This window comes from Plenodomus lingam (assembly GCF_022343315.1).
Source record: "Plenodomus lingam strain CAN1 chromosome Unknown contig_18, whole genome shotgun sequence".
NCBI lineage: Eukaryota > Fungi > Ascomycota > Dothideomycetes > Pleosporales > Leptosphaeriaceae > Plenodomus > Plenodomus lingam.
Genome location: NW_027093935.1, coordinates 372,232 through 392,288, shown reverse-complemented (window position 1 = coordinate 392,288; position 20,057 = coordinate 372,232). Strand labels below are relative to the sequence as shown.

The window sequence follows — 20,057 nt, the reverse complement described above, 5'->3', positions numbered from 1 at the left end:
TTGTAAAGAACGATATCATGAAGACCCGAATATCCAAATGAGCCATCTATCTGAGGTGCGCCCAAAGCTGCAGTGTTTCCCATGCTACTCTGTCGACCTTTGTTCGCTCGCTTGTGTCCATTATCCTCTACTCATAGTTGGACTGAATGGCGGCCTCGAGAGCCTTGGGATTGGCGCCAACGACCTCGGCAATCTTGTCGCCGCCTTTGAACAGGAGGAAGGTGGGCATGGCGCGGATTCCGAGTTCTTGGGCAACATCGGGAACCTCGTCGACGTCAAGCTTGAAGAAGCGGGCGTTGGGATACTTGTCCGATAGTCTGTGCAACCAGGTGTTAGGCAGGCGCTTGGCTTCGCGAGGCGCGTGTATGCAGGAACCTACTTGACTACTTGGGGAGCAATCACTTTGCAGGGACCGCACCATGTGGCGAAGCAGTCGAGCACCATGAGGCTGTCCTTGACGTTCAGTGCCTCGTCGAATGCCGTCTTGCTACGATGATTCACACTTTGCATCAGCCTCGGCTCCTTCCCAAACACATGACGTCGTGGTGCCTGTGTCGTCTAGGCAAGACGGACAGACATGGCGTCATGGGTGCGACAAATACTACTTACCTCTGGAGATTGTGGACGCCCTTCTTTTCGTCGGCCATTTTGGGTGTGGAGGAGAAGAACTTTTGGGGGAAGAGTGGCGGGTAAAGATTCGAGGTCGAGGTGGGGTTGATGGAAGCTGTTTGCAGGCGGGCAGAGGTAAGCAGAGTTCTGGTCAGGCGCAAGGACAAAGGTGCAGCCAACATGATATAGGTGGACACGGCAACAAAAGACCGAGACAGAGGGAGATATGGTAGAATGCGATTGATAAGACTTTGGCTGATGGAATGCACTGGCCGCCGACCCCGTCGCCGATTACAATTCAAACGATTTGCAGTGAGGCGCTTGGTGGTTTTCGGCAAAGGCGCGGGCAAGAAAGAAAAGAGAGAGAGAGAGAGAGAGAGAGAGAAAAGTCCCTGCACAGGCAAGCGCTCGAGGGCATGCGTAGAGAAACCCCGGAACAAGGCGGCAGGAGGAATAGCACAAGGAATAAGGAGAGGGCAGAACTTACAGGAGCGCTGAGGGTTGAGGAATTTGTATGCCTGCAATGACAGACGACTAGGTGGGGGAGCTTTTGAGGAGTCTTGAACGTACTGTGCTTGCCGTTTCTGCTTACTGATGAGGATGGAGGATGGATTACTGTACAGGCCAGCACCCAAAGGTGGGTTTAGGTAGGAAGATGACGTGATTGCCCCCCCCCGCCGAGCAGCCGGCCGCCCTCGCCCCACCATACAATATCAATGGCTGTGCTGTTTCCTGTATTGTTAAGCAAACTCGCCCAATTCTGCCATGGCACCTCTACTACTCTATATCCTCCCAGTAGAGTAGCAGCACTCATGCCTATCCTCTTGCCGTATAGGCGCCCCGGTGGCAACCCGACTGAGCCACGCATGGAGGAAGGAACTGTACCAGAAAAAAACAGGCACGACGGTGGTGAAGAGGAAAAAGGGTCAATGCCAACAATGGCTTGCTTGGGCTGTCATTGGTCCTGCTCAATCCAAGCAACAATACTACTTACCATAGTACTCTAGATGGCACGCAGCTCGACGTCTAGCTGCATCTATTAAAACAAAGTATACAACGAAGATAGGTTGCCGTCTCGAGGCAGAACGTCTACGAAATACCAGGCCCTTTTTTTCAAATACCCCATTGCCAGATGCCCTAAAATGTACCACCATGTGGGAAAGAGAGAAAGTGAACAAAAGCCGCCCCAGGCAGCACATGGTATCACAGCCAAAACAGAATAGAACCCAGGATCACGCTTCAACGCCTTGCTATGCAGTCTCCTCCCAATAGCCGACGTCGAAAATAAAAATAGTACAATGCTTCCAGGGGGGGGGGGTGTGCAAGAAAGATTCAACACCCAAGCTGCCCGGAAATCAGAAGCTGCCAAGCCAGATCATGGAAATAACATGGGAAATAGGTAGAGAGCGACAAGAGTGGGATTTGGTAATGACCGACAGAGACAAAGGAAAAAACAGCCAAAGGAATGGCGGGGCTTGGCAAGCCGGTCTCCTGAGAACAAAACGGGAGTTGGAAATCAATCAGCTACTCCTGCTGGAGAGCGCCGGGGTGTGCGACGACGGGCTCTATCGCTTCTGGATATCCAAGAGCCTGGCAGAGCCGGCGCTGAGATGACGGACATGCTGCCTTCCAAGATCGATACTCTTAGCCCGCTGTAACAACATCGGCTCACCATCTGAAGCTGGTGAGTCTGGGCTTTCAGCCGCGCCATTGGCCCCGTCGTCGCGAAAAGGATCTTGCGAAGGTGTTGGTGCGTCGGCAAACATGCTCAGTAAACCTTCAGCAGATTTGACTCGGGCTTGGCGATGTACAATGGTAGGTTGACGCCCGATACTGCTCTTGACCACCTCTGCGGTTTCGCTGGCAATCTTTGCCTCCTCCTCCTCCTCGTCCTCGTCCTCCGCCACCACCGCCGCCGGCTCTGTCTCTTCTTCGGATTCGGCCGCGACATCAAGGGCCATCAACGTGCTGCTAGCCTTTCGGCCCAAGATGTCGTTCGAGTGGGCGTATCTCGAGTGCTCGTCAGAGACAGGACTAAGTTTTTTGAAGTACTCATCATCAGCCATGCCAAGCTCCTCGTAGGATCCATTGAAGTCGTCGTTCCGTTGCAGACCCGAAGAGGTCATGCTGGAATGAACCTGCGATTTGTTTGACGCTCGCTTCAAGGGTCTTCCAGATAACCATGACCCTTCCGAGTCCACCGAGGCAAGAGACTGAGACATGGCATTGCCAACAGGTAGTCCTGGGCTAACGGGCGAGTCTGATCGGAGCCCCGATTGCGAGCTCACCGACTGAACCCTAAGATCGGAAGGCGCTTGGTGGCTTCGGCGAGCAGCAAGCGGGCCAACCGAAGAAACTTCTGGCGATTGGACACGAGAGTCAGGCGGCGACAGCGGAAACTCTGGTAAGTCCTCTCTGAACTTGGACATTGTGCGGCGCGGCACGCTCGATGGCCTACGAATAGTGATGGGTGGTGTACCCGGCATCGTTCCAACCAGATGAGCGGGAAGGGGCTGTCGGGACATGGACTCTCGGGAAGTGTTTGAAAAGGAGACTTCAGAAGGGGTGATTCGGCCTCGGTCCTGGGAGCCACGCTTGCCCCGTCTGAACAGCGATGCGAAGACGCCCATGCGCTTGCCTTCTGAGCTGCGTCGTCGACTCGAACCTCCTTGGGAAATCAAATTCGTGTCCGCCGTTTCGACCGGATGGAGCGAGCCACTTCGCGTGGGGTCATGAATCTGTTCCGCAGACGCAAAGGGGTCCTCGTGTGCAGGCCTATCAGAGATGAGGTCTGGCAATTCGGATACATTCGACGGCCCGCGGGCGTGCACTTGGGCGGATACACTGCCACGGGAATATCGCACGGCCCGAGCATCAGACACGACTGGTTCGTCCACGGGACTTTCAAGGGGAGTGGGTAATTGGTTGTTTCCGGGAGATCTTGGCGTCACAGGCAGCGTTTCCAACCATCGCGGCTGCTGGGGTGGAGTCGATGGACGAACGTCGTCCATGGGCGTCGACAAGTCCTCTTCGATGCCCAGGCCAACAGCACCGATGGCCTCTTTGCGCGGAGTGCCTGGGGTACCGCCTACCTCTGCGGCTCGTTGCTTCTCGGCACGTCGTTCGAGCCTCCGTCGCAGACGCTCGTGGTCGGCCTTGAGCTTCTTTTCCCGGCGCCGTTTGTCCCTTTCCATGATTTCGCGCAGTGCACCGGCGTCTAGTGTGTCGGCAAGGTCGTCGATTCTGCTCGAACGCTTCGTTTGCACGTCCTCTCTGCTGCTCAGTGGTCGGCGTTCTCTTCGGGAGTCATTCTTCTCGCCGCCTGTGTTGGGTGAAGAGCGGCCGGCGGCGTGATACTGGGAGCCCAGGGAGTAGCGAATCGTGGGGCGGGGCGAGAACATGTCGAGGGTGCTCACGCGGAAGGCGCGGGTCTCGGAGATGCCCGACATGGAGGAGTGAATGGAGTCTTCAAAGGGCAGGGAGACATGGGAGGAGGGTCTGTCGAAGCGTTGGTTGGGGCCGCCTTTGACTTTTTTGCTGTCTCGTCGTTGCATGGCGCCCGAATGGCCGGCTGGTCGCTTCTGGGGCATCGGGATGCTCATGGCACGGATTTGCTCCTCGCGGACGGGGTCGTGGTCTTTCCGACGCCTACTAGAAATTCGGCGAACCAGGGCGGAATCGGTTGGGGGATCCCTGCGTAGGGACTGCGGGCGTTGCAGCTTGCCTCTGGTACGCGCAGGCGGCGGTGGCGGCAGGCTGGCATGGGAGTGGTGGGCGTTTGGAGGGTAGGGAATGCCGCCGTGTTCCTGGAGGATGGGGCGCAGGTGCGGACTGTGTTCGAGGCGACGTTGTTCAGGCAGCGCCGTTATGTTCTCGACGCTGGTGCCAGGGCGCGGGTGTGGGGGTGGGTGTGCGTCTGACACCGTAGCGAAGGGGTTTGCAGCAGACAGGGCCGTCTCCGTAATCTGCATCGAGGCCGTCGACCGCGAGCTGCCCCTCCGACGGCGAGCACTGCGCTGACTGGGTCGCCGTCGCAGACTCTCGGTGGCTCTTGCTGGTGCGGTTGCCTGTTCTTGGGCAGCGGCCGCGGGTCGACCCTCTTTTAATTTGGCGGCCTTCCCGCTGCGTCGCCCAAACAGCCACGGCATGGAAGCAGTGCCTGTTGGCCGCGACGGCGACGGCGACGGCGGTGGTCGTGGTCGTCGTGGGCGTGTCTTGTCCGGACGTGAGGTTGGATCGCGGTCACGCGGCGTTGATGTGTGTATGTGTGCGTGGTGTAGGTGTGTAGGTGTGCGTGTGCGTGGTGTGGATAGCGATATGCGGCTGCTATCTGATGATGGATGTGGTGGTGCCCTGCTGGCGGAGGGGCTGCATGGTCGCGCGTGGGCGGGCGGAGTCGGCTGCAGCCTGGCACTGGAACTGAGACTGGCGACTGGCGACTGGCGACTGGCTGTGTCTAATTCTGGCACCCAAATCTGGTCCTGGAGACTTGGCGTAGGTACAACAACGGGCAGCCTTCCCAGCTTGTTGCGACAGAGGCGGAGAGCGGCAACGTGGAGGGGCCAGGGCTAGGGCTGAAGCTGCTAGCAAAGGGGTGGGCGTTGCAGACAGGCAGGCGTGTACGTGCGTGTAAAGGGTGGTTGGGTGTTGGAGGTAGATGAACGGGCAGGAATAGCAGGACAGGACAGGACAGGGTCAGTCGGGAGAAGAGAGAAGCTCAAGGGAGCGTGCGAGCGTGCGAGCTGGAGCGTGGTCATTCACGGCGCCGAGGGCTGGCTGGCTGCTGGCGAGTCTGGAGGCGTGTGTGATGTAAGGGATCCACTGAATCTTGGGAAGAAAAAGACGGCTGCGGGCTGGACCTCGTTGGTCGCACGGGTGAACTTTACCATGGTAGGTGCCCCACCCACACTTCTAGTACAACACGCAGTACTCTGTCCGAGGGAGAGTCTACAATGTGTGCTGGACGAGACCAAAGATACACCTTAGCCTGGCCCTTTTCGACTTTGATTCAAGGAACAGCCTCGAGACCCTGGACTGCTGACGCCTTGCCCTGCGCAGGTACAGCGCTCCCGTGTGTGTATAGGTATGGATACCCCGGCAGAGGCACGAGATAGTACTGACGACTGTGTACCTAGGTAGGTAGGTAGGTAGGTAGGTAGGTAGATGCATGGGCATGTAGAATGCTCGAGACTACTGTGTACATGTGATGGGTCCTGTCCATGGACTCGTATCGTCTTGCCTACTACCCAAGTACCGGTACCTGCCCAGCCTTGTGCAGAAGACAGGGGGCCATGTGAAAGGAATGTACGATACACACGGTGTGTGTGTGTGTGTGTTGGGATACCCAAAAGAAAACTGCAGGTGCCAAAAAGCAAGCCAGAGTGAGCGGATCATGGTGCTACTAGGTAGGTATAGTACATGATGTGTACCGTACATGGTAGAGTATGTACAGTATACACTGTTACTCTCTACTCATGCGCTCGGGTAGTCTGAGTATCATGTGATTTGCCACTGCTACATCCTGGCTATTTTCATAGCACAAGACAAGTAACGTGATCCTCAAACTAGCCGAGAGAACTAGTACCTAGACGGCTACTCCACATACCGATACATAACCAAGCTGTGGGCCTGGCTGGCTGCTCGGGCCCCCCTTCGCCCAAACCGCCCTTGCAAGGGTCCCTGCTCCCCCCCCCCCCCTCCACAACCTCCAGCCCTCCAGCCCTCCAGCCCTTCAGAGTTCAGGAGTGAAGAGGGCAGAGAGTCCCATCGGCCAATAGTATTGTCCCTACACTGCAGTACTCTACTGCTTAGGTAGAGTAGAGTACACTTAGAGTAGGTATAGGAGTAGCTTGTGGAATCGTCCATCTCTCGGTCACTGGCGCGCCCAAACCAGTGGGCAGCCCGCAGCGCCTCCATGGATGGTGTGGCAAGGTCATCCTCACCCAGGCTGAGCAGCCGTCCATCTAACACAGTAGGCCCTGCCTCGCACCTGACAGGCCCAAGTATGTATACATAGAAAGGTTCCCGCCTAGGTATAGTATAGTGTCGTACTGTACTAGTGTACCAGGCCTTCTTCAAACGCTCGTCAAATCTTGTCGAAACTTCGGCTTTGGGCTGCCACCGTTAAGAGGCCCCATCTGACTAGGCTCGATATGGCCAGCGCCACCATCGTCCGAGCCCAGCCCAGCCATGCCATGCCATGCGACTCTCGTTCACCATCCCATCCCAAGGTCATCTATTCGATCCCCGTCCCGCCCAGCCCGAACATGGACGCCGCCAATGCACCGAGCGACTGACGGGACTGCTTCCTCAGCCTGGCCTGGCTGTCTACTGTGTATGTAGAGTATGTACTGGTACCTGCCCCACACACTCTCTCTCACTGTAGTCTCGTGTGTTGCTACAGACATGAGCTGCTGTGTGGGCTCAACGACACCTACCTCTTCTCCCGATCAGCCTAGAGTGCTCGTCGTTCTCCGCCCTCGCAGCGACAGCTCACTCGTACAGTGACATCATGCATAGGCATGCTGCCCCAAAGTATTGACTGTCGACGGAACATGGAAAGCCACGTCGGCCTTGCAGCCAGCAAACGGTCAGTGGCCGCATCCATGGGGCCACCTCGCCGCACACTGTCCCCAATCATCCCAGCCCGATTCGCCGTCTCCAACCTCCCCCCTAGTCTCCTACCACGGCGACATCAATGATCAGACAATCTTGCGTTGTACTGTACAGTACTGAATAGCTAGTAGATACAAGTTTATCCACCCAACTACCCTGGACCAAAGCAGACACTCGATCACTTCTATCGATATCGAGTCGAGCGACTCCCACCTCGGGAGCTTCAAGGTTCCGTCTTGGATGAGTCTACATTTCAGCCAACTTAGCCAACTTAGGCTGTGCAACAGGATGAGCGTGGCATGTTGCTGTTTTGCCCCGTTCCTGTATCGTGCTCAGTCCTGTCTTACCAGGCCCACAAGTTCGACTAGTTTCAGATCGAATGGGTGCACATGTGTCGTGTCCATTTACTCAAGAGTATGTGCTTGTACTGTTACTCTAGGCTATGACCAGTACCAGTCGGGAACATGGCATGGTCCGCGCAGAGGATCAGCATTGATGCGAACGGCGTACGGGAGCTCGATGCTCGGCCAAACTTGGTGTCATGGCCCAGGCGTACCCACTCTGGAGATACCGTACGCACCCTAACGTGCCTATTTACTGTAGATGTCCATGCATCGGGCGTGACACGAGAGGGCTTTCTGGCTGCTACAAGAGCATGGAAGTGCGCCCAAGCAAGCACACTTTCGGCAGCAAGGCATGCTGCAGGAAATGAAAGTCTGCTGTCACGTGAGAAATGGGCCAGTACTGCAGGTGCACCTGGTAAGCGTAACGAGTAGTATGACTAGATGTTCAGGTGGAGTAAACTAATCTGGATTAGGCATAGACTCGCAAATGGCCGATTGACCCATCCACGAGTCCTGCCCAGCCAACAGGACGGGAGAGGTAAACAAACATTACTGTTAGCACAACAGCGGGTAGGCTACAATCCATCACAACTCCACACTCCAGCAATAACGCAACAAAAGAGATTCAGCACCCCGCCCGGCAACATGTCGTATCATCCGCGCATGAGTATGGCGCGCACAACAACGCAGCATCAGCAACAGCGCGCCCCCGCAGCCAATGAGCACGATGCATTCATGACCTTGGTACGAGCGAATCCGTCTCTCTCAAAGCGATTCAGACTCACAAAGGACAGCCCGACAGCGAAATTGCGGGATGCATTACAGACATTGGCATCAGCTTCAGCGTCTCGGATCTGCAGAAGCCGAACCCTCAAATCATCCAAAAGGTCTTCGAGTGGCTGGCCGAACTGCTGATGAACACTACACGCGAAGTAGTTGCGCCCGCTGTGCGTGCAGCGGCCGAAGACATGTGTGGGCAGGATGCAGAGCGCATCTTCACCAGCGACACGCGCGATTTAATGGCCTTCTTCGTCATTCTGCGAAAACTTCTGCGCGAGTGTGGCATCCACGACTTCACCTTCAACGATCTTTACAAGCCCACACACGGTCGTCTGGTCAAGATATTCTCCTACATGATCAACTTCATCCGCTTTCGCGAGTCGCAAACCGAGGTCATTGACGAACACTTCAACAAAGCCGAACGCACTAAGCTTCGCATCGAGCAGCTATACAATGACAAGCAGGCCAAGGAGATGCAGCTGGCAGATTTGGAGCGCAATCGCGCAGCAACTCAGAAGCTGATGCAGGAGAAGGAGAAGCGTAACAATGAGCTTAAAAACAGACTGCTTGAGCTCAAGAGGGGCCAGGAGGCCGTTGCCGACAAGCTAGAACGGGCACGGGCTGAGCAAAATCGCCTCAAGGAGCTGCTTCAGCACAAGGTCGAAGCCAAGGAAAACGTTCAACGCGAGGTGCTCAAGCTGAAGCCCTATACACAACAAAGTCCAACTGCACTGGAAGACTCGTTGCGTGACCTCAACGATCGTCTTTCGACCGACAAGACCCAAATCGACGCCCTTGACCGCCGTGCGCGCGCTCTCCAGACCTCCACAGACTCGTTTGCTGTTGTAGCCACCGACGTCACCTCTTGCACCCGACTTCTCACAGACGTCCAGGCCGATCTCGCAAGGGAAGAAGAGGAACTTGCCAAGGCCGGAAGGCACAGAGATGCATTGGCAGACCGCAGTAATAATGTGCGTGACGTTGAGCGACAAGAACGTCTTCTCCAGAAACAACTCAGCAACATCAACGCGCGAACAGACAAACTCAAATCCAAGGCCGACGACGAAGCCGAACGAGCGCGGAAACGCATGGAAGAACTTGGAGAGACGCACGCCAAACTGGCCGAAGAGAGGAGCGAGAAGGGCCGTGAGATGGAGAGGCGTCGTGTGCGCATTGAACAGACCGAGAAGAAGATGGCGGAGCTCAAAGACAACATTGAGAACGAGGTACACGCTGCGCACGACGAGTATCTCAAGATGGAAAGCCACATCAAACTCTACATTACAGAGATGGAGCAGAGTATACCTTGATGCTCTTTCTTGTGCGTGAGTTGGGATGGCGTTGGCTGGCGGCGGACTTAGATACCTTTTGCTTGCTATTTCAACTACTCCTTACTTCTCCCAAAAGGCTGCGAAGAGGTTCAAGACTGCTGGCACGGCTGACTTGGCCTTGTACAGCACTGGATGTTGCGTGCTGGCCTAGCCTCTTCCATTCGCCTGTCTTGACTGTCTTGTGATTGTCTCTAGGCAATGAGTCTAATGTCTTGTTTTGGGGCACGAGTACGCTGTATTGAGATGCTCACCATTGTGAAACGGTTTGAGCTTAGGCTACATATGCGATGCTGTCTTACCCCATCCGCCTATCGCAACGGACTGGCTCGAAAATGTCAGTCTCGCCAGCATGCTTGACCTAATTGGCAGCATTCCTGGCCTTTGCATCCTCGACCGCCTTTTCCCAACTCGAACGCCAGATGAACCACCCTTCGATGGCTGCAACAATTCCAAGAGCGACCGCCGGCCCCTAATCGTGATTAGCATATGCCTTGTGGATGATCATTCGCATGATTGGGCCTACCGTCCACAGTCCGTATAGTTGCCATTGTAATGGCCCAAACGCCGTACCAAAGCTGATCGGTATGCCGACCATGTAGTACGCAAACAGGCCAACATATCCGCCAATTTCTTGCCTACCCAGACCACGCAATATGCCGTTACAATTGGCCGACAGTGCATCAAAGACTTGGAAGGTTGCGCACAGTGGAAGTAGTGCGGCCACAAGCTTGATGACATCTTCGTCCGGTGTGAACAGTCGGGGAATGGCTTCTCGGAATATCGATAACAACAGGAGGTTGAAAATACCGACTAGTACGGCAGCGAAGATTGCGACTTTAGCAGCGGTCTTTGCCGGCACAGCCAACGTGGCTCCGATCAGGTTCGCGATGCGAGTTGAAGCTGCAACACTCATTGGGAAGGGGATTTGGAACGTGATTCCGGTGATAGTACCGAGTACACTCTGCGCGGCGAGCTCAGTTGGACCAAGCCAGCTTGAGCTCAGTGTCAGAATTTCGAACGCCAGGAATTCAGCCTCAACCATGATTAAACCTGGTAATGCAAGTTTGATCATGGGCATCCAGTTCTTCAGCGCACGTCTGTCGAAGCCACCCCAGCACTGATAGCCGTCGACGAATCGCACATATAGAAACAGGGCTATGGGAAGAATATTCTCGGTGATGGATACGGCGATTGGTGCGCCGATGTAGCCCCAATCAAGGTGCCAGACCATGAACCAGTTCAAGAAAGCGTTCAGAGGAGCGCAGATAAGGAGAATGTACATGGTCGCGTTGAAGATTCCTTGTGCCTGTACGTAGCGCTTACCACTCTCAAATGCGGCATATCCGGGCGCTCCGAAAATCAAGACTCTGAGGTAGAGGCCTGCAAGTCGTGCGGTCTCCTGATCTGGAACAATCAATGATAATATTTGTGTACCAAAGGCCCATATCACGGAGATTGGAATTGTGATCAGGAGAAGAAAGTACAACATGCGCTGGAGTTGCAGTCCGACTAAATGTAGGCGTCCGGAGCCGTATGCTTGAGCACAGAGGGTATCTAGTGATGTGGCCAGGCCTTGGTAGACGGCATATCCTGTGATGGAAGCAGTCATACTCGCCAAGCTCACAGCACCGAGTTCCGTCTTGCCAATGTGCCCTACGGTAAACACACTAGCGACCGGTAAGCTGTACTGCAACAAAAAGGTCAACATGAGTGGCCCCGAGCTCTTTGCGAGAACCTTGGATTCTCGTTGCCAGCTGGTGTTGATCTTTCCGGCAGCTACCGCTTCGCCCCAAGTCTTCTGAATCTTCCGAGGCGTGACATACGTCTCATCCGACGATTGATTCGGACCTCTTAGTAGAGCTGTCCGCTCAGAGGCTCGATCGATGGCTGACTCCTCATCCGGCGTACTTTTCGTCCTTCTCAGCCCTGAAAAGGACAATTTATTACCCAAACGATCCGAGGGACCTGCACTTCCTGATCTGTGCTCTTTCGAGGGAATCAAGTTGTTATCACGGAGCAAACTCCGCTCTTCATCCCGGACTGCCTCGCGTTCCCTTTTCGATAGATAGCTGTGCTTCTTCCATGAGGCGGACAAGGATTTGCGTTCTGGCACACTAGAAGATGTCATGGCTGTGGATCGGGCTCCAGGATTGGCATATGACGGCCGACGGTAGGAATTTATCATGGAAAATTGACGGACGGTGGACGATCCGGAAGAAGAATCGTCAGTGTCCTCATCTTCAGAAGCCAAAGTATCCTCCTCTAGATCTCGGGCGATGGACTCTTCGGCAAGGTCCTGTGACTGCGCGAAGCCTTCCATCTGGGATGTGACATCGTTTGCAAAGTCTTGTACGGAATGCGCCTGAGACGAAGATAATGGTGGAGCCATTGGTAGAAGATCCGGCAGATTTCCCGCCTCCAGCAGATTCTTCATATATGTCCTTGAAAACCAAGCATGACTGGCCCAAGAGGACACTGGGGCGGAACGATGGCGAGCTAGATGTTACAGTCAGAAGGGACGTTGGGTCGTGATTAAAATCTGGATGACAAGCAATGGCTCGCGCTTGCACATTTGATGTCTCTAAGCTAAGATCTTTGAGGCTTAGCTCCACGCCCTGTGTTCCAGCAGCCTTTCACAGACGCCTTATGCATGTGCACATCATCTTGGCCGCGAGACATGGCTTTGAACGGGTGCTTTGATAGAGAGGAAAGTGATTATAAATGCTGCAGTGCAATGCAGCTAAGTGGTATCCTGAACATAAATCTTAAAAAAAAAAACTACACCACAACCCGCCTCAAACCTTCCGTTCCACCAAGGACTCTTCTGCCAGTGACCGCGTCTCTTCCCTTTCCACTTTCCCACCTCCCCTCTCGGCTACCTTCTTCGGTGCCCCATCCTTCGTCTTCGATTTCGCCTCCTCGGCCGTCCCTCCTGAAGCCAGCCGCGCCTTCCATGAATGCAATTTGGCGGTCATGGTCTCCTGCCACCCAGCGATGTATACATGTATAGCAGTAGACGAAGCCTGTTGGCGAAGCTGTTGGCGTTATGATGGGGGTGACGCAGATGGGGCAAAATTGTGACGAGGGCGGCGAGGGTACAGTCAGTATGGGGAGGAGAGTCGAGGAGGATATTGGGGGGTCGATGCGTTGTGGCTTGTCCGTAAGAGCCGACGGATCGTACATCTTTTCCGAGACATGTTTCTGGTTGGAGAGCATCTGCTTTGCCGTCGGCGGTAATGAGGGTAGGATGGGCGGCGGCAGGTCGATGTTCTCGGCCGCTTTCCTCGATAATTGGCGTGCAAAGTCTGATGCATGCCACCATTCCAGAAACTTGAGAGCAAATATGCTAGTGGGCAAGAGGATCTTGAGGGAGCTCAACAGCCGCGGCTGTACGGTGCGAGCCAGGTTTCGGGGTGAGAAGAGCGAGCCTCGTTCTCCCGGCCGCGCAGGGCTGACCTTGGTGGGGGCTGTGGCCAGCGCAATGGCTTTGTGATCTGCGTCGCCCAGTCTGCGAATCCTCGAGCCGATTGCCCACATGAAGGGCGAGTGGTATTTGGTGCCGTCGAACAGGTAGGCCATGTTGAAGACGAGCAAGGAGAAGTAGTAGGCCGCGTTCACGCTGGGGTAGATGTTGCGCAGAAACCATTTGTAGTAGTGCATGAGCCTCTGCTTGATGGTCGCGCCCGGGGTGGGGCTATTGCGCTCTCGCTGGTAGGCAGGGCCGAGGAGGTTGGCATGAGCCGCGTGGACATCGTAGCCCTCATCCAACTTGCGCTTCAGCCATGGCAAGCCAACGAGGACAGCGAGGTTCTTCCAGACATCCGCTGGCCCCAGCTTGACGGCATCGCGCACACTGTCGCTGGCGCCGAGCTGGGCACGCGGTATCTCTCCGCCCTTGACGCGCAACACGCGGGCGCGTTTGAGGCCGTAGAAGTTCTCGGTAAAGGAGCCGCCATAGGTGCGGAGGAAGTGGCGTTCCACGAGGAGCATGACTAGGGCGTATACTTCATCGAACGAGTTGAGCACGGGAAGCAGATAGCGCGGGTATCGATGGGTCGAGATGGCGAGCAGGTAGCGGAGCGAGGGTGGCAGGAGCGAGGCGAGCTGTTGTTCCGAGAGCAGCTCGAAAAGGGAGGGTTTGAGGTCGTCGACGCCATTCTGGAGGGCCGGCAGAAACTCCATGATGGAGGACGGACGGATGGATGGATGGATGCGATTGGTATTCTTGTTCTCGTGTTCTTGTTGTTGTTGTTGTTGTCGTTCTCTTCGTCGTCGTCGTCGTCGTTGTTGTTGTAATAGCTGTTGTTATATATGAGGTGTTGAGTATTGGCTGTTGCTACTCATGATTGCATGCATGGCATGGCGAACTGCACGAGGTGGTAGGTGGTGAGAGTCTGAATAGAGAAGCAGGGACTACACAGTATGCTATGGCAGATAGCACCGCGTAGAGTGAGTGTACGGTGGTATGTAGTGTGTGATACTGCTACCACAAGACTACCACCACAGGAACAGTAATGTGGTAGAGTATGCGTGTGTGCTTTTGTGTGTAGTGCTCCCCAGGCCTCGCCTCTCATGACTGACGGTTGGTATGTAGGGCGTGTGTTGGCCAGCCGCTAGCATGGAGCCAGCCGAGGCAAGAAAGAGCCATCCATTGATCAGGGCAGGTACCACCCAACCCACCGTACTCCCTGCTACCAGGCCAGGCACTACCTAGACGCGTTCGGTTGCAACTGCCGCGGCAACGCGCACATGACACGTCCGTCACGTCAACCCACCCACGCAACCTTGTCAGCACTTCAAGCCGTCCAACACGTCACATCCAACACGTAACCCGTCCAAGCCGTCCAACACGTCCCAACCTCTCTGTGAGGACTCGACGGATCCATCGATGGACAACTGCATCATTCAGTGAAGAGAAATAATAATAATAATAAAAACACCAAACACTCACAGACGATCCCACCACCACCACCACCACTACAACAAGCCCTACCTCTCTACCTCTTCCAGTACCTAAACCTTAGATAATCTTCCATCATGAACATGTCGCCTCCCGATGGCCACACACAGAGGTGTCGCGAGCTGGCTCATCCAGACTTGCTCAACTTTGCCGTGTCCCTCTTCATCGTCGTGGGCATCCTCGTATCCTACCTTCCGCAGCACTACAAGATCATCTCGCGACGCTCCTCTCGCGGCCTCAGCCCCATGTTTGTGCTGCTGGGCACCGTCTCAGGCACAGCCAGCATCGCCAACATCTTGACCCTTCCGCAGAGCACCGCTGACATGGCCTGCTGTGCTGACATTGGCTCCTTTCCTTGCGTGGCTGCATTGCTGGGCATTGTGCAAATTGGCGTGCAGTGGTCGTGTTTCTTCTTCATGTACGTCGATCGATCCCTATTCCTGGCCTACACGTACTATGGCTGACTTGGCCGATTCTTAGCATGCTGCTCTTTCTCGTCTTCTTTCCCCGTAGCCCTCCCGCAGCCGCCGCCGAGCAGCAAGACACAAGTATGCCTACCTGGAAGGAGGCCGTGCTCGTTCTTGCCATCTCCCTTGCCTTCTTCATTGTAGCCTTTGTTGGCTCTGTCGTCTTCGTCTACGCGCTTCCCTCTCATGTCCAAGCATGGGCAAACTTTCTAGGTCTGCTTGCGACTGCCTTGGCCGCGATCCAGTACATCCCCCAGATCCTCATGACTTGGAGACTGCAGGAAATTGGGAGCCTCTCCATTCCCATGATGTGCATACAAACCCCTGGAAGCTTTGTTTTTGCTGCTAGCTTGTATGCTAGACTGGGCCCAGCAGGATGGAGTGCATGGGGTCTCTTTATATTTACAGGCTGTCTGCAAGGTTGCTTGCTTGTTATGAGCCTAATCTTCACGTGGAGGCAACGAAAAGACGCCAAGGCTGTTACGGGGGGGAATCTGCCTGGTTCGCTGGCAGGCGACGACGAGCAGACGCCCTTGCTGCACCAGGATTGAATCCACCGATTGATCTCTTCCCAAGATGCGCCTACGTTCCGGTCATCTTATCTCGAAGAAACGAGTTAGCGGTATATATGAGTCACGGCCTCATGTCCGAGACTTAAGCATCTTCATGGAACACGGGGAGGAGACGCAGATAGGTTGCTGAAGTTTCAGAGCTATAGTGATGTGAAGTACTACCATCTTGCACTAATCATGCTACTGCTTGTATATCAAGTATGTAAGTGCCTTACCCGAGCCTTTCTGGAAATAGACGAGGATCTTGCATGAATTTGAACCTTCTCCCTACTACGAGGACCGTCAGCGTTTGCCGCATCCATTGGTGGACCTGGAACGGTTACCTCTCACAGGACAATCATATGCGCAACAATACAGGGTCTGCACTGCTGAAATAGGAGATACGGCAAGTGTGTGTTCTTTAACGATGTTGCAAGTAAATAGCACTGGCTCTAATTACTCCTAGATCTCATGACCACAGGTTGACGAATGATCGTCACCCTCGACTGGGACTGTCCATTGGGGCTCAATGCCAACAAGACCTCTTGAGGTGATCATACTGGCATTGACTGGACTCTGGGGAATCAACTCCGTCCCTTTTGTTGCTAGGATGGATAGTACGTGTGCAGCAGCCTGAAGAGATTAGCCTCGAGTCAAAGGGGAAAAACGGATGCTTGCGTACCTTGGCATTGATGGTGAGTGTGGTCGGGTTCGGGTTATCGATAGAATCACACGCCTGATGATAGCATGGATCCTGTTCCACTCCAGTGCCTGTGAACAAACCACCAACTGGCTTGCCAATGTTCATGAATGATTGATAATCACTTCCCCCCGTGAAGCGGGCAGCGGTGACGTTGATCCCGTTTTGAGTAAGGTGATCCACAAAGAGCTTTTCGATGGCTCCTGAGCCAGGAGCACCTGTAAGATTGAAGCTACTACCGTCCCCGTCAAATACACCGTAATAGCCGCGAGACACCATGTCGAAGTTGAGATAGGTAAGAATGTTGTTTGCCTCTGTAACATTCAAATTTTGGGTATAGTACTTGGAGCCTAGGAGTCCGTTTTCTTCGGCGCCCCACCATGCAAAGCGGACCTTGTTCTTCACTCGGAACTTGCGAAGGGCCTTGGCAAGCTCGAGGATGAGTGTAGATCCAGAACCATCATCATTAATACCGGCACCGGCTTGAACGCTGTCGAGGTGAGCACCGAGCATGATGACGTTGGATGGATCTCCATCCTTTGTTTCGCTAAAGACATTTTGTGTGATGCGTGTCTCGACAGTCTGAGTCTGTTGAAAGTACGCTTCCAGGCTCTCTCCAGCGCGGAGTCGGGCCGCAAGAGGCTCACCGTCGGCCAAGTTGATATACCCAGAAGGTCTATACTCTTCAGGATTAGGGTTGGATAGCGTGCCTCCAGTCACGGGAGTGATCACATCGGAATATAGGATGACTGCCGCGGCGCCCGCGGCAACGGCTGGTTTTATCCTGCCGGCAAGGGTCGTGCCGTCTGGGCATGTGCCTCGCTGTACCAGCACAATCTTGTCTTGCACATCAATGTTGTCGTATGCAGCCACATTACATCCTTCTGGACCAGAAGCGCCTAGAACAAGAGGTGCGGTCAGACCTTCACGTGTCGTAGAGGGAGAGTAGGAGAGTCCAATGACATGGTAGGATGTGTTGCTGACGGTGAATTTGATCGATTCGACTCTGAAGAACAGTGCGGGGAAGTCTTGCACCCATGTCTTGAAGTTCGTGTTCTGAGTTTTCGAAAGGATGTAGTCAACTGATGCAGCGTAACCTGGAAGGCCAAAAGCTCGATTGCCACCGTTGGCTTTGGCGATTGAATCAAAAGCCTCCAAATTGCCCATCAACCTGGATTTGATCAACAAACATGTTTAAAAAAATAATACCGTGAATTACTTTTCTGTCTTGATTGCAGATTGGATCTCTTGGGAAGACACAAATGGCCGTAATTTGTCGCCATAGGTTGTGGCCGGAAACGCAGCCGCATAGACATGCGCAGCGCACGCGAACGTAATGCCATGTTGAATCTTCATTTTTTGGTGGAATCCGAGGAAAGGGAGGGACTAACAGCAGACATGACCCTGGCAATCAAGTATTTATTATACTGATATCCTAGACGCAAAAGCATCGTGAACCCACTCTGACATACAGGCCTGTGTTCAAAAGAGAAGGTCCAAGAGCAAGAGCGGGCCTGCCAAGTGTCGAGACATATCACCTTCTGGATGGGGTTGAGTCGATTTTGCACTTCCGCTGTCCGGTTTAATTCGTACAGTATATTCTTGTTATCAAAACTAAGCGATTTTTGGGTGCTACCCTCTAATGCGCGCCACATTGGTCTTGTGCGCCAAGTCTAACGAGACTCGCTATTCTTTAAGCACACTCTTTGACCTCCTAGTCGCAGACCCTTAGGTGATATGCAGTTTGTAGCGGAAAGACCTTCTTCTAGCAGATATTCTAATACCCGCATGAACTAATTGTAACGACGCAGGTAGGTAGGGCATCCAAAAGGTATCCTATACGACTCGAAGGCATATAGGAGTGCGCGTCTGTATAGAAAAGGATAAGATTCCTATACCTATAGGTCTTGTATAAAAGGATAAGAAGAATATACCTATTCTAATATAGGCGAGCTGCTCTCTACATACATTAGCAACTTAGGCTGTTATTAGGGCTAACTTGGCATAAAATAATAGGCAAACAATTCTGCACTATTGTTATATTAAGAAGGAATATAAAAGATATAATAATAAAGCCTAAGGATATAGTAATAAAGCCTAGTATAAATTAGAAAGGGATAAAGATATAGCTCTAAATCCCTAAGAAGATAATTTTATAATAGCTTCTAGAGAAGGTTAGGGGTATATAAAGGGCTTAGGCTTATACCTAAGCCTAGGTCTAATAAAAGATAGGTAGAGACTACTACTACTACTAAGTAAACACGCTACACACCTATAAAAAGGTATAGAGGGCTTACCTCTCCTTTAAGATACTAAATACTATTATTAACGCTTATTATATTCTCCCTTAAGGCCAGTCTATAACACAGCGCATCACACAAGTAATGCAGAGCGAGGACGTTTGATAGCATCGAGCTTCAAAGACGCAGGGGCATTAGATCTGTACAACATGTATCTAAATTATAGTGTACAGATTTTGTACGCGGGAGCGTATGCACAAATATTGAGGTGATTACTCCCACTGAGTGCCCTTGAGCCGTTGCATCAAGTACTCGACCTCGACTTCTTTGGTTAATGGGATTATCCAATCCTTGTACATGGCCACGACGGCATCAGCGTTCACCTTGGAGCTGCCATTCGCGCCCAGATCAGGGTCGGTGCCATACGTCTTGGCTTTCAAGCGTAGTCGCTCCAAGACCTTCTTCTCCACAGCTGCATTCGTGATGGCCTCGTCAATACCCTGTCGATCCTCTGCTTTGATCAGCTTTGCGAATCGCTCGGGCTCTTTCTGGAATTTGGCCTCGGCAACGAATTTGCCAAAATGTATCCTGCGTGACAGCGACTGAATGGTGAGGACATCGCACGTCGCGCTCGATCCGTAGTTTTCTCGAGACTCTCCGCGGTCCTCGCGGTCGTTTTGCGAACAAGCTGCGGGCAGGATATATTTGATGTAGCAGTCCTTCAGGAGGGCATTGACATTGACGTCGTTGGGGTGCAGGATCTGCGGATAGTCGAGGGGCTTGAGGATGGGCTCTTGCAGGGCGTCTGGGAAGAAGGGGTATTCGTCGGGGGACTGGTAGCGGCGGACGAGGGAGTGCAGGCGCTCCTGTTCACGCAGCATCCAGTCAAAGAGGCTGATGTCGGGCTCGCCTATGTCGACGCCGCCGGGCTGGTAGATCGCAGAGTTGAGGGGGAATTGGACGCGTTCGATGAGATAGAAGGTGATTGTGTCCTCAAGGCGGCTGCAATGGTTGTGGTCAGCATCTATTCGCGGGGCACCATCATGGGCACAAGGCAACGCGTTACGGAGCTGCTTAGTCGGCTGGTAGGCGGGATGGTGGGGAGTGTTTACATGAGCTGGAAGCGAATGTTGGCCAGATCGAGCGCCTTGGAAGCGTCGGATAGATCAATTACATCCATGTGTGCGTCGAGTGGCTTAGTTGATGTTATTTGTTATTTGCTAGTTTTCATGCGGCCTTTGTCACCTGCCTCTCACCTGCCTTGGCTCAATCAGCCGCCAAAAGTAAAGTTGGGTGAATGTTGAACGTTTTGGTACGGGCTGTACCGGTAAGCGTCCATCTCCTTCCCCCCGTCTTACTCCCTGCCCCACACGGCTCCCGGCCCCCCCCCCCCCTCCTCTCAAGTTAACCATCGGCTCCCGGCTTGGACACAGCGGGCAGGTGGCGGTCGGTCGGTCGGT

The 20,057-nt window shown here is 53.8% G+C and overlaps 9 protein-coding genes across 9 annotated transcripts; 3 read left to right on the top strand and 6 right to left on the bottom strand.

Moving 5' to 3' along the window:
- Positions 1-127: 127 nt before the first annotated feature.
- AMT13 (Thioredoxin amt13) lies at positions 128-1,606 on the bottom strand (the record flags this gene model as incomplete). Its single annotated transcript, XM_003837065.2, has 6 exons — positions 128-317; positions 380-487; positions 610-724; positions 1,097-1,143; positions 1,512-1,555; positions 1,604-1,606. The coding sequence occupies 6 exons, from the start codon at positions 1,604-1,606 to the stop codon at positions 128-130; spliced, it is 507 nt and encodes a 168-aa protein (XP_003837113.2).
- Positions 1,607-2,174: 568 nt separating this feature from the next.
- On the bottom strand, positions 2,175-4,757 carry IAQ61_003565 (uncharacterized protein; the record flags this gene model as incomplete). Its single annotated transcript, XM_003837064.1, has 1 exon — positions 2,175-4,757. The coding sequence occupies one exon, from the start codon at positions 4,755-4,757 to the stop codon at positions 2,175-2,177; it is 2,583 nt and encodes an 860-aa protein (XP_003837112.1).
- A 2,406-nt stretch (positions 4,758-7,163) lies between these two features.
- On the top strand, positions 7,164-7,592 carry IAQ61_003564 (uncharacterized protein; the record flags this gene model as incomplete). Its single annotated transcript, XM_066096016.1, has 3 exons — positions 7,164-7,198; positions 7,356-7,452; positions 7,500-7,592. The coding sequence occupies 3 exons, from the start codon at positions 7,164-7,166 to the stop codon at positions 7,590-7,592; spliced, it is 225 nt and encodes a 74-aa protein (XP_065953892.1).
- A 365-nt stretch (positions 7,593-7,957) lies between these two features.
- On the top strand, positions 7,958-9,658 carry IAQ61_003563 (uncharacterized protein; the record flags this gene model as incomplete). Its single annotated transcript, XM_066096015.1, has 3 exons — positions 7,958-7,983; positions 8,042-8,312; positions 8,363-9,658. 3 exons carry the CDS (start codon positions 7,958-7,960, stop codon positions 9,656-9,658), a joined length of 1,593 nt encoding a protein of 530 aa, XP_065953891.1.
- Positions 9,659-10,148: 490 nt separating this feature from the next.
- On the bottom strand, positions 10,149-12,113 carry IAQ61_003562 (uncharacterized protein; the record flags this gene model as incomplete). The annotated part of the gene is made up of 1 exon (XM_066096014.1): positions 10,149-12,113. The coding sequence occupies one exon, from the start codon at positions 12,111-12,113 to the stop codon at positions 10,149-10,151; it is 1,965 nt and encodes a 654-aa protein (XP_065953890.1).
- Positions 12,114-12,457: 344 nt separating this feature from the next.
- On the bottom strand, positions 12,458-13,861 carry IAQ61_003561 (uncharacterized protein; the record flags this gene model as incomplete). Its single annotated transcript, XM_003837062.2, has 1 exon — positions 12,458-13,861. One exon carries the CDS (start codon positions 13,859-13,861, stop codon positions 12,458-12,460), a length of 1,404 nt encoding a protein of 467 aa, XP_003837110.2.
- Positions 13,862-14,716: 855 nt separating this feature from the next.
- Positions 14,717-15,657, top strand: IAQ61_003560 (uncharacterized protein; the record flags this gene model as incomplete). The annotated part of the gene is made up of 2 exons (XM_003837061.1): positions 14,717-15,057; positions 15,120-15,657. 2 exons carry the CDS (start codon positions 14,717-14,719, stop codon positions 15,655-15,657), a joined length of 879 nt encoding a protein of 292 aa, XP_003837109.1.
- Positions 15,658-16,119: 462 nt separating this feature from the next.
- Positions 16,120-17,713, bottom strand: IAQ61_003559 (uncharacterized protein; the record flags this gene model as incomplete). Its single annotated transcript, XM_003837060.1, has 3 exons — positions 16,120-16,290; positions 16,340-17,528; positions 17,577-17,713. 3 exons carry the CDS (start codon positions 17,711-17,713, stop codon positions 16,120-16,122), a joined length of 1,497 nt encoding a protein of 498 aa, XP_003837108.1.
- An 868-nt stretch (positions 17,714-18,581) lies between these two features.
- Positions 18,582-19,902, bottom strand: IAQ61_003558 (uncharacterized protein). Its single transcript, XM_066096013.1, has 2 exons — positions 19,710-19,902; positions 18,582-19,599 (listed from the first exon to the last, which is right to left on the bottom strand). The coding sequence occupies exons 1-2, from the start codon at positions 19,775-19,777 to the stop codon at positions 18,870-18,872; spliced, it is 798 nt and encodes a 265-aa protein (XP_065953889.1). The 5' UTR covers positions 19,778-19,902; the 3' UTR covers positions 18,582-18,869.
- Positions 19,903-20,057: the final 155 nt, after the last annotated feature.